The sequence below is a fragment of the Hyposmocoma kahamanoa genome, unplaced genomic scaffold (assembly GCF_003589595.1).
Source record: "Hyposmocoma kahamanoa isolate Upper Pololo Valley unplaced genomic scaffold, ASM358959v1 98199, whole genome shotgun sequence".
Taxonomy (NCBI): domain Eukaryota; kingdom Metazoa; phylum Arthropoda; class Insecta; order Lepidoptera; family Cosmopterigidae; genus Hyposmocoma; species Hyposmocoma kahamanoa.
The window spans coordinates 1-12973 of record NW_020655527.1 but is presented as its reverse complement, the minus strand read 5'-3'; the positions used below and the strand labels follow the sequence as shown (position 1 = coordinate 12973).

The following is a 12973-nucleotide window of genomic DNA, read 5'->3' as shown; positions in this document are numbered from 1 at the left end:
AAAATTATTGGGGAAGCGATTCAAGAATTTGATTTTTGAAAACATTACGAGAAGAATAAAAGATGTCTATATCAATTTGAGAATTAATTTGGTTATAAGTGGAGCAGAATCTAGATAATGGACTGTGCAAAGCTAGGTTAGTCCGGCAACGTGGTATCTTAAAGATTATGGTTGTTTTATGACGGGGGTATTTATATGGTATGTTAATATTTATTTGATTTAGGATATTGCAGCACTTTATTTTATTATTCAGTATATCATGTAAAAATAGAAGGTCAGATAAAGTACGGCGATCTCTAAGAGTATTCATTTTAAAGTACTGTAATCTTTGAACGTATGGTTGTCTATGTGATATACCCGACGAGAAAAAAGCTAATTGTCTTGTAAACGTACGCTGAATACTTTCTAGCCTTTGTGAGGGAGTACAGTAGACCGGGTTCCACACGACACTGGCGAATTCCAAATGACTCCGGACAAGGCTGTTAAATAGTATAGTTTTTGTTTTCACGGATTTAAAATCCCCCGAGTTACGCCTCAAGAAACCCAGCATTTGTGCCGCTTTCTTTGTAATATTGTCAATATGGGTGTTAAATTTTAACCCAAGTCCTTCACTTCATCTACTTTATTTAATATCACACCATTAATATTATACGAATAAATTACAATGCGATTGCGCTTGGTAGTAAAGCTTATGGTGTGACACTTTTGCGCGTTCAGTGACATTCCATTTTTATTGCACCATACAGTAATATTGTCTAAATCTCGTTGCAACAATACAGCATCAGATGTACTAGTAACGGTGCGATATAATTTTAAATCATCAGCAAAAAGTGCCGCACTACTATGCGTTATTACCGTAGTTATATCATGAATGAACATTAAAAACAGAATTGGTCCAAGATGAGATCCCTGAGGCACACCGGATTTGGCAAAGAAAATATATGATTCGTAGCCATTTACTGCCACAGTTTGAGATCTTTTTTGAAGATAAGACTTAAACCATAATAACAGGGAGCCATCAATACCAAAAGATTTGATTTTCGTAAGTTAACGGGCATGATTGACTTTGTCGAAAGCACTGGAAAAGTCAGTATAGACTGTGTCTACCTGAAGGCCTTGATCGACCTCGTGAGACACGTGTGAAACAAATGATACTAAGTTACTTTCGACAGAGCGACCAGTCCTAAACCCATGCTGAAGTTCTGTGATATCGTTATTTGCAAGATTATATATGAATGGGTATACGAGTGACTCAAAAAGTTTTGAAAAACATGATAAAATTGATATTGGACGATAGTTTTTTATATCACATTGATCATTTTTTTTGTGTATTGGAACTATCCTAGCCTTTTTACATTCTTCTGGAAAGATTCCCACATTCAATGAATAGTTAAAGATGATTGTTAGTGGCAAAGATAGACAGGAAGCACAACGTTTAATGAAGAGTGGAGGGACATTGTCAGGACCGGCTCCTTTATGGACGTTAAGTTGTTTAATTTTTTTCAATACTTCTTTTTCAGTAAATTTGATATTGGTTAGGTGATTATTATTCGATAGATCGTGACATGTGGCATTATCTAGTGCATTGTCCAAGTAGACGGTAGAAAAATGAGTTGCGAATAGATCGGCTATACCGTCACTAGATGAAGCAGCAAAATTGTCTAGTTTCATTTCAGCTGGGAAAGTTGAGTAACCTTTACGTTTTGATTTGATTAAGCGCCAGAATGCAGTCGGGTTTTTACAAATTTCGGATTCAAGAGCTTGGTTGTACTGAACATTTAAAATGTCAATCAATTGATGACAACGATTACGTAGTAGTTCATATTCTATACGATCTCTGGGATTTTCAAATCTGCGAAATCTTTTTCGAACTTTATTTTTTTCTTTTATCAATCGAATAAGTTTATTATTGAACCACACTGGGTATTTAGAGTTTTTAGGTTTTCTACGGGGTACAAAGTCAGTTATAATATCATTTAAAATACTGTAAAATGAAGAGACCATAGAGTTAACGTCATGAGCGCTATTGAAAATCTCATGCCATTCAACATTTCTAAGGGCAGGTATAATGAAATCAAAATTTGCTTTAAAAAAGTTAAGGTCGCGGCGATTAGTCAGGGGAAGATTAAGGGTGGAACCGAGATCGGTGGACGGTATTGTAAACAAAATTTGTGGATGATGCGGGTCCAATTTGGATAATAAGTCCATAGGCTGCGAAACATATGCATTATGAAAACTACTGATAGTTAAATCTAGTATATTACCGTTCAAATTTTTAACACTATTTGCTTGATATAAATTATTGAAAACTAAGAAATCTGTCAACTGATAACCAAGAGGCTTATGGTAATTAGAAGGTATCATGTAAGAGACATCATCTATAGGGTGCCAATTGATAAAGTTCAAATTAAAGTCTCCCACAATTACAACATTTTCAATGTTGTTCAAAGCCGCATCTACACTGTTTAGAAATGATTCTAGTTTATTAATGTTCACAGGCGGCGCTAGATACACAACACAAATTGCAATATTCTCAAGATTTCCGTTAATTTTTACAGTTATATTCACCCAAACATCCTCACAAACGCTTTCCCAGTTTACAATACGCATAGAAGGGATGTCTCGAGATACCGCGATCAAAACGCCCCCTCCATCAGAGTTGACAGATTGAGTTGACGAGTGGTAAGTTGTGGTGTGGAAGTACCAACTGCTCGGCTTTGTTTATTAATAGCTGATTTCGTTCTGCTTCATACCGGGGACCGGCCTAAGTGGGAGAAAGAATCGCTAACTTAACACGCATCGATTGGTAATTTTACAATTCAGAACCAAGTGCTCTAATAATAATTCTATTTAATAGGAAATGAAACTATTTTTCCGGATTTAAATCGCGTATATTTGTTTTTTCAAACAAATCGACGTTTCGGGCCCTTTACAGGTCCCATGGTCACGGTTGACCATGTTGAAGTGTTGCCAATTTGTGGGAAATTCCCCAAATTGTGGGGAATTTCAACTAGATTGGGAATTTATGGGGTTTGGCGCTATGTGAGGAAAATGTGAGGATTTTAACATTTTATCATTTTGTTTAATCTATCAATTGCTAATGCATCGCTAGTTTGATCGTTACTTTTAGAAACACTGTAATGGACTATATCGATGTGTATTTCAACATCGCACATCCCTCGTATTATTAACAAGCAGCTTAAGTAGAATTTTTAGGTTTTCGCGATTGTTACACAAAGGAAATGAAATTATTTTTTCGAATATAAATCGCATACATTTGTTTGTTGACCTCAGTCAGCCGTAACCATGGGAACTGTAAAAGGTCCAAAACGTTGGTTTGTTTAAAAACACAAATATAGACGAGTTAGATCTGAGAAAAAATGCATAGGGCTCACTGTAAGTTTCCGGAACTGGCCAATTACTTAAACAATATTTAAAAAGTCATTACATTTAAAAATGGAACTCTTTGGTTGTAGAGTATAGTTTGTTTCATTTGACTGTCACTTGATTTTAACATTGTGGCGTCATTTTAGAAATTGGTTATCTACATCACCATGGATTTAACTCGTGAAACTATTCATAGTATGATTTTCTAGGATTTTAAGTGTAATTTAACAGCTCAGCGGAGCCTCGCTCGGCTTCGAACTGCTTTTGGCGATGAAGCACCATGCAAGACGACTATTTATAGCTGGTTTGCAGAATTCAAACGCGATCGTGTTAATCTCAGTGACGAATTTCGTGATGGTCGCCCGTCTACTGTGAACAACAAAAACATCGATGCAGTGCGCCGTATGATCGAAACAGACAGACATGTGACATACCATGAGATTCGGGCATCTTTAGACATAGGCATGAGTCAAATACAATCAATACTACACAAACATTTGGGTGTGAAAAAGCTGTGCTCTCGGTGAATTCCACACAATTTGACTAAGGTTCAAAAAAGGTATCGCGTCACTTGGTGCAATGCCATGCTTACCAGATTCAACGAAGGGGTGTCAAATTTGGTGTGGGATATAGTAACAGGTGACGAAACATGGATTTATAGTTACGGTCCCAAAACAAAGCAGCAATTGAGCGTATGGGTCTTTCGAGATGAGCCGAAACCAACCAAAGTGGCCCGCGTGTAAAGTGCCTCTAAGCGGATGATTGCTTCTTTTTTTAATAAAACTGGACTGGTTGTACCGTGAATAGTGATTGGTAAACGACCACTTGTTTGTCGGAAGTTATTGACAAACTCCGTAAAAATAACCGTAAACGCCGTATCATCTTGCACCACGATAATGCCAGTTCTCACACGGGCAGAGAGACAAATGAATTTTTGAAAGTGAACAATGTTGACCTTATGATTTATTCCGCGTACAGTCCCGACTGGCTCCCTGTGACTTTTATTTATTTCCAAAAATTAAGAACCAGTTACGCGGTCAACGATTTTCATGACCTGAAGAGGCTGTCGAAGAGTATGAAAAATATGTTTCAGAGATTGTCAAGGAGCAGTGGCATAAATGTTTTCAAAATTGGTTCATTCGTATGAAAAAGTGCATTAACGCTAACAGAGAATATTTTGAGAAACAATAAATTCATTTCTGACCATTTATAGTATTTTTTTCTTATTCATTCCGGAAACATAGGCTCAACTCACACTGGCACAAAGTAGAAGCATCGCGACGCGTCACGATTTTCGCCTATATATATATATACCTGGCATGAACTCTACGCCTACATTATTTTTTGGCCACTTTCTGTTATTTTGTAAACAGCCATATTTATTTGCTAATATTATCCTTCCCGAATTTTGTGAAAAATAGAATAAAGAAAAAAAATTAAATTCAAAAAAAGAAAAGAAAAACGAATTTCGTTAAAAAAACAAAGAAACAAAAAACAAAATAAAAACAGAACACGTCCAAAAAATTTAATTGGTATAGTGTTTTTTAGAGATATCGGTTAATATTTCATGTGTTCTAATTTTTAAATTCGAAAAACTTATTAAGGTAAATGTCCCAGTGGTTGACACTGTCCCGATGTATGACACTTTTGCATTTTTTTTCAAAAATAAGAAAACAAATATTGATATTACTCCAAAACCATGTTAAATGTACTAGCAACGACATCTTTCTATGAATTTAATTTAAAAGCTTTCATCGATTCATTCAATTATTTTTTAATATGGCGAAAGTCTTTGCGAGCAGGTGATCGGAGTGTAACGTGTGTCGCTCTTGTTATAGAAATCGTTAAGACTTTGAGTAGTTTAAGTGAATTCATCAGGCGGAATATTATTAATTACCGGTAAGTGTTTATTAAAACTATTAGATAACTGTAAAAACAATTAATTTTGTGTGTATTTATTGATGTACATATATATCGTTATCTATATATATATATCGTTTATATTTTATTTTACCGGCATGTCAAACACTGGTGCAAAATTTTAAAGTTTACTAGTAGTTGACACCCATGTCAAGTACTCGTATATATGAATATTTTTAAAAACTTAATTTCGGCCATTTAGTAAGGACGGAGAACATAAGTTTGGATTACTCTGTTAGCGACAAATTTCAATGGGTAGTTTGAGTAGTGTTTGATATGGGTGTCAAAGACTATTTTACTATGGGGACCCAATAATTGACAGTTGTATATTGAGGTGTCAAACACTAGGGCGTAACTAGTGTCAACTATTGGTTAGGGGTATTGTTCAATGAAAAAATGCCACTAAGGCTGTCGCCTTATTCTGATGATGACGTATTGATGGCGGTAGACGAAGTATCAAGATGAATTCCTATCGCAGCAGCTGCGACAAAATATGGGATACCGCGGACTATTTTACTGTGTAAAATTTTACTGACTTAAAATTTCAATAAATTTATATCAACATTTTTATTTGAAATTTTGCACAGAGACTAGATGAAGTACGCATTATTTTCAGTCCTTTAATATAACTACACCTTTCTTTTACATCCGTATATTTTCTATTTCTACTTTCTATTTTGTATGTTTTTTGCACGCACTTACTTACCTTGACTACAAAGGTAAGTAATTATTTATTAATTTTAATTAAAGCATCTTGATTGATTATGGTTTTTCTTATTTTTTAAAATTATTATTATCAAGTGATTACTGCGTTTAAATAACTATGAAATCTTAACATAACGTCTTGTCAAATACTGCCATAGTCAAGTATTGGGACATTAGAAATTTTGCCTGTCGTACACTGGTACAATTTGAGAGGCAGCGGAAAACTGGAATATATTAATAATGCCCATGATTGTTTTAAATTTTATACCTCGTAGAAGATAAATGACAAATCGTTTAATATGGTAACATACCTAGGTAGTCAGTATGACTGACCAAGTACTTTTTTTGCAAAAAACGTGATTTTCCGTTTAAAAGCGTCAACCACTGGGACTTTACCTTAACTCTTTTATTAAAAAAGTTTTGTATGAAAAACTTATTTTTCTAGATGCCCTAGGATCATATTATAGACTACAGTAGCGGTAAATTTGAAAGCGATATTTTTATTATAATATACACTGGGTGTCAGTGTCAAAGTGAATTGAAGTGAAATCGTGGCGACCCTGTGAAGGTGAAACGTCTAACGTATATTTAGAAAATGTTACAGGAGATAAATTATTTTTTTAAGATAAAAAAAATCATAATTCTAATTTTATTTTTTGTGAAATTACTCCACAGTTTGTCATAATTATTAATACAAAGATCAAACACTTAGAAATAATGTCTTCGATCCGACGTCTTCTAGCATACCGTGGCAGACGCTATGCCAACTGAGACACGGAGCGAACCAGCGGACCTTACGAATTTTTCATGTGCTTTTTGTCGGACCTTTGCATTTGATTTTCAACGTCTTTCCTAATTTTATTAGTTATGTGAAAAAGGTTTCTCGTTATCCATATAATAAATGAGAGTTATTTGTTGATGAGTTATTTTTTTTCCTAAAAAAAATACTTTAAATCACTCTCCTGTAAGTTCTGAATCACTACACATACTACGGACATTTGGAAGAACACGGAGAAATAAATGATAATTATAGAATTGTAATTCGAAACATTAATATTTGCTTCGAATAATAACTTTCTAAAACTCAAGTATATGATATACTTACCTCGCAATCACATTACCAAGAAAGCTTTTACCTTTTCCAAGCCCGCGACAAAAGAAAGTCAAAGGTATGGCACGGGCGCCGTAAGATAGTACAGCGCCGGTGGTGCATTAACACCTTTGCTACAAAGCGTCTTTCAAGCCGCTGATGTAATCTCTACGCGCTTGTTGTATCACGAACTGGAAAGAGGCTCTACTTATTGTGCAAACTGGAACTCGCGAATAGCTCTTTGCCACAGGTCTCCTAAATAAAAAGTTTTTTCGTCTATATCAACAATGTTATTTTAGAAACCTTCGGCACACACATTACTGTATACAGAATGCTAGGCATTACATTTCGATTTACATAATGTTCAGATAATGTCATCCCCTGGGGTAGAAAGACGTTGTAAACCTCCACTTATTACGTTCGTGATAAATCTCTTTATTCTCTTCCACCCGAGTCACCTTCATGTACCTAAACACAGAGATGGCCACGGAAGCTTTCCAGTGTAGCGAGTTCATTATACTCGCACATTACAAAAATTCCCGCGCCCGGAACGCTTCCGCGGCCTCCTCTGTGTGGCCAGAGCATTAAGCTGTAGTTTTCAATCAGAAACAAAGAGAGGTACTAAGTGCATGAGCGAGTATGAATTAAGTATAGCTGTAAGTGTAAATTATGATTGTAAATATTATAGCGTAATATCAAATTAAAGTAAAAATAAGTAATAATTTTAGTAAGACCACAAAAAAGACTGCATACACGTGAATACGAAAAATAATAATAAAATTTCAAGAAATATAAATAAAAATAATTGCACGTTTATTCTTCATATCCTTGTCCCGGTGCAGTCCAGCTTCTTGTGAAAGAATTCGTCCAGGGAAGTACAATGTTAAAGTGTTGAAAGGAGTCTTCCTCTTTTGCCACTAAGGCTCAGTTTACATAGCCGTGCAACAGAATGTAAGCGAAATTTTTATAACCATAGCATAATGAACTTTATATCAATTATGTAACGTACAAACGTACGAGCCAATTATAATTTTTATAAAAAAACCGACCTCAAAAGTTCATGGAATGACATCCGTGCGCGCGAAACCGGATTCATCCCATAGTTTGCCACACTCAGGGGTGGAATATTTTCTTCAAATTTAAGTGGGACCAATACTGAGGTACCCTCTTCCTAACAAAAAAAGAATCATCAAAATCGGTTCACAAATGCTGAAGTAATCGGGTGACATACACACTAAAAAAATTTGAACTCATAAGTCGGTTAAAAAACAGGTCATTTGCATCATTCTAGTGCATTCTCGGGAATACCCACAGTTGCCGTATAGTATCTCGCTAGTGCGCAAATAATCGCCATCTTTATTTTCCAAGTAGAGCATTCTCCCATTCACGCTTGCGACAACAGTACTCCGCACAATGGAACTCCTTTTTCGGCCCTTTGTGTCTCTGATTAACTTTGATCTAGCCGAGTGCTGATTCCTAGCTCTAATGGATTGTTTTGAACAAGTATGCCTTTTACCTGAACCGTACCATACAAAAGGAGTTACAGTCTAAAAATCAGTTTTTTTTCTTTTATACTGGGTAGTTTGGTTTTAGTTGTTTTGTATGCTTGTTCCTGGCAAATACCATACATAGACTACCTTGACAAATGCATTGTAACTTTTCTGGCAATGCGTCGTAACTTTTTTATCAAATATGTAATAACTTTCCCTTAAAATGTGCCCTAACCTAACTGTAAAATTCCTTCCTGGAAAATATGTCATTACCCGTGAAAAATCGTGATTTTTTTACCTGTCGTCTTTAAAATAGAAAGAGACCACACAGTTAAAACACCCTTAGTAAAGACACAAAATTAGATGGGCTCTGAAGATATTTATTCACTAATATAAATATGGTTCTAAAAAATTTGCTCAAGATATGGTAAGGTAGGTATGCCAAAGCATTTTAATATAATGTGAATAGAATCGATCTCAAATTTAATTATATGATCTATTGTCGGTGTCGATGGTTGCACTTTACTAATTAGTTTTCAATTACTCAGTTCAAGCCCAAAGCTCAAGCTCAATGAGCCAAACAATTTAAAAGACGATTTAAATTTACTACTTCCGGCCCTTAAACTGTCTTCATTTTGTAGATAATCAAATAGAAAAAGAGGCTAGATTCCGTGCGATTTCCATGAGCAGCGAACCACTTTTCATTTTGCTGGATAGTATTTTCTTACCAAAGAGCTTAGTGCTTAACTTGAAGAATTAAGAAACTTAATAAGCTCGCCATTATTTGTGTTTCTTACGCTTGCTTGCGTCTCCATTTTGGTTCAATTCCTTGTCTGGATGTGTTTTATCAACGCTGGTACGCTTGGATTGTTCTTTATCAACACTGGTGCGGTGGGATTGTTCTTTAACAGCGTTAGCAGGCTTGGACTGTTCTTTAGCAGCGATAGTAAGCTTGGATTGTTCTTTATCAACGCTAGTACGCTTGGATTCTTCTTTAACAGCGCTAGTATGCTTGGAATGTTCTTTAACAGCGCTAGTAAGCTTGGATTGTTCTTTGTCAACGTTGGTACGCTTGGATTGTTCTTTATCAACATTGGTACGCTTGGATTGTTCTTTATCAACACTGGTACGCTTGGACTGTTCCGTATCAGCGCTAGTAGGCTTGGGTTGTTCTTTATCAACACCGGTACGCTTGGATTGTTCTTTATCAGTGCTAGTAGGCTTGGACTTTTCTTTAACAGCGCTTGCAGGCTTGGATTGTTTGTTATCAGCGCTAGTAGGACTGGACTTTTCTTCAACAGCGCTTGTAGCTTGTTTGGATTGTTCTGTAACGGTTTTAGTAGGCTTGAATAGTTTGTTATCAGTGTTAGTAGACTTGGACTTTCCTTTAACAGTTTTTGTAGGTTTGGATTGTTCGGTTACAGCTTTAGTAGTGCAGCTTTTACATTTGCACGTGCACTTTCTCACTTTTGATTTCGACTTTGATTGTTCCTTTTTCGTTTTATTACCAGAACAAACACAGACACTTTTTGTCTCAGCCGTTTTTCGAATACTCTTTTCTTTCTTTGGTGCATTAGAACATTGGCATTTCTTACGAGGCTTTTTGGCGTTAACCTTTGAACAACGACAACTTGGTCTCACAACACTTGGACACTTACAACATTTCTTTTTCTTACTTTTGTTTGACTTCTTACGCGGCTTATTTCCTTCGTCTGGTTTGTTTTTTGGGCAAGCCTTGCAACAAGGACATTTAGCCTGAACTTTGTTAGCACACCCTGGGTCTTTTTTTTTTGTTCCATTTGCTTTGCTTTTCACGTTATTGGTTGATTTGCCTTTTGTTGGTTTCGCTGGCTTGTTTGAACAACTTACTTGATTCGCCATAGCTAAGTTAAAAATAATATTTTTTTCTTAATAATGCCTATAACTATAGAATCTTTCAGCTCAGATTTACTGTGTCACTATTTCGCACAGTAAAACTTATTTTTTGGCTGTGTTTACTTGTCGAATTGTGTTTCTAATAGTTTTTTTTTTATTTTCAAGATGCATGTAAAATTTTCAATGGTAATTTTTTGTTTCAGTAACATGCTGCAGCATTTTCAACTCACATTTACATTTTTGTACACAATTATGAATTCTTTATTTTGTTGTTCCTACAGTTATGTATGATGCTAGATATCTTGTTGAGATTCAGAGTAGAACAATCTTTGAACAAGGAATAGATTCATGTTGCTGGAGTGTAAGATAACGTATCAAAGTTGGAGTATGGTATTTAATTGGCGTCTCTTCCAGAGCTCTGATCTTCTTCTTCTCAAACACGTTATCAGTTCCAAAGCTGAAAGAAAACTTAAATAAGAGGTCTATTTATAGAGAATATTTTAGTAGCGGTAAAGCTCCTTGTGAAAAGCTTCGTCCAAGAAAGCACTGCCACCTTGCCTATTTCTGCCGCCGAACAGTAATGTGACCATTACGGCCTTTCGGTTTCGAAATGCTGGTGAAATTACAGGCACATGGGACTTGTCAACTAATGTCAGATCTGTGATCGAAAGCACTGGATGGCACTGCAACTGTTATGGACAGGCGTGTTGCTTACCACCAAGCGCACATAAAAAATGAAACTGTTGATAACGGTTGAAGCTGGTATGAAATTGTATGATACATGACTGCAAATTATGATCGTAGACGTGAACTTACTTGAAATGGAATCCAGTGATTTCAAGGAGTAAATGGGCCAGCTGGGGCGTGAAGAAGGGCAGCGGCGTTGAGAACCACGACCGCGAACTACATAACGTAGAACACAATTAACAATCAGTTATGGGACCATCATTAGTTTCTTTACTGTGTCACCCTGAAGGCATACGTTTAAAGATTGTGTTTAATATAATTTATGAAAATAAAATAACAGTATCTATTACCGTGTATCCGTGCCACAAATTTTATATTTACATAATATGTGAAGTAGTATAGACCCAGATCACAAATCGATCATTCTCGGACTAGTGTTCACTAACTAATTTCCGTGGCAATTTGTATTATTTAAATATTCAATTATATTATTATCCTGTAATTATTAAATAATATTTCACGATACAATACTCGAATATTAAATAACATTGGACAATAAAAAACGAATACTTAATAAAAACTGCCACGAAAATTAGATAATTAGTTCCGAGAACGGAAATATTAGTCCTATAATCACGTAAATGCCCAGTGTACATTATAACAAAAATATCGTATTCAAATTTAGCTCTTATCACTCTATATGACCACAGTGTATCTAGAAAAATGCGTTTTTCATTCAAAACTATTGCCTGGAACTTGTATGTATTGTATAAAGTGCATTTTAATGCCCATTGGGCGTTTAGCGCTTTTCCCATTGTAGTTTGCTAGGTCTTAGGAGGATAAAACTTGCTTTTATCAGTAATTTGGATTTTGCGAGAATTTTATTTCAACAACAAAACTACTATATAATAATTAGAAGGCATCGGAATAGCACAATGTTTTTATTTACACTTCAAGAAAGTAATACACATAGAGTCAATATTAACTCTGAAAAGACAACCAACAAGTCATAGACTTAGAATATATTAAGTGTATGACTTGTTGGTTGTCCTAAATAAATAAAATAAAATAATATAATATTTATTATTATTCTGTTTTAATTCTTTCATTTTGGATCATTACGGAATGTCAGATTCCATTACTCTTTAACAAAAATAAAAAATAAGTGGAAAAACAAACTTGTTTCATACTTGGTTCGGAACACCATCTCATCGGTCGTAATTTTATTTTGCTTTCCTTTTCAATTCAGTCATGCACATAGCAAGTTTATTAGGAACCTCCAATTTATAACATATAATCTTCAGTTAAATATGTAGGTATGCTAGCCAATAACAAAGTTAAAGTTAGAAAGATATAACGGTTTATAATAATAACGCACACACTTTTGGCACCGCAAGGAAACCCTGTATCGCGGGTGCCATGGTCACACACATAGGTAGACAATCACAAATTACACCCAAACTCATAAATGTAGGCCATACAAATATTTCTCCCGTCCTGGGAATCGAACCCAAGACCTTTAGTGGCAGTACAGCATGATAACCGTTCGGCCACAGAGGCAGTTTATAGAAGTGCAAAACATAATAAAATGACAGCAGTGGCTACCAAGGATGCGCACGAAGCGTTCTGCTTCCACATATTATATAGCGAACGGCTATATAGTGAAATTTCCTCCCTACAGACATATTCCCTGCGCGACAACTAGAGCCTTTTCAAAGTTTAAGGTAATAGGCATTATTTAGTTGTGCGTACTCCATCGTCGACCTCATCGCCACATTCCATCAGGTGAGATGAAAGTAAAATGCAATTATTCTTTCAT

General features: G+C 35.5%; 1 protein-coding gene across 1 annotated transcript; it reads right to left on the bottom strand.

Moving 5' to 3' along the window:
• Positions 1-8959: 8959 nt before the first annotated feature.
• On the bottom strand, positions 8960-10473 carry LOC113238772 (microtubule-associated protein futsch-like). The gene has a single exon (XM_026475605.1). The coding sequence runs from the start codon at positions 10471-10473 to the stop codon at positions 9373-9375; it is 1101 nt and encodes a 366-aa protein (XP_026331390.1). The 3' UTR covers positions 8960-9372.
• Positions 10474-12973: the final 2500 nt, after the last annotated feature.

What these genes read in the sequence shown, in the direction of transcription:
- LOC113238772 (XM_026475605.1), bottom strand. Translation starts at nt 10,473, where the DNA reads ATGGCGAATCAAGTAAGTTGTTCAAACAAGCCAGCGAAACCAACAAAA.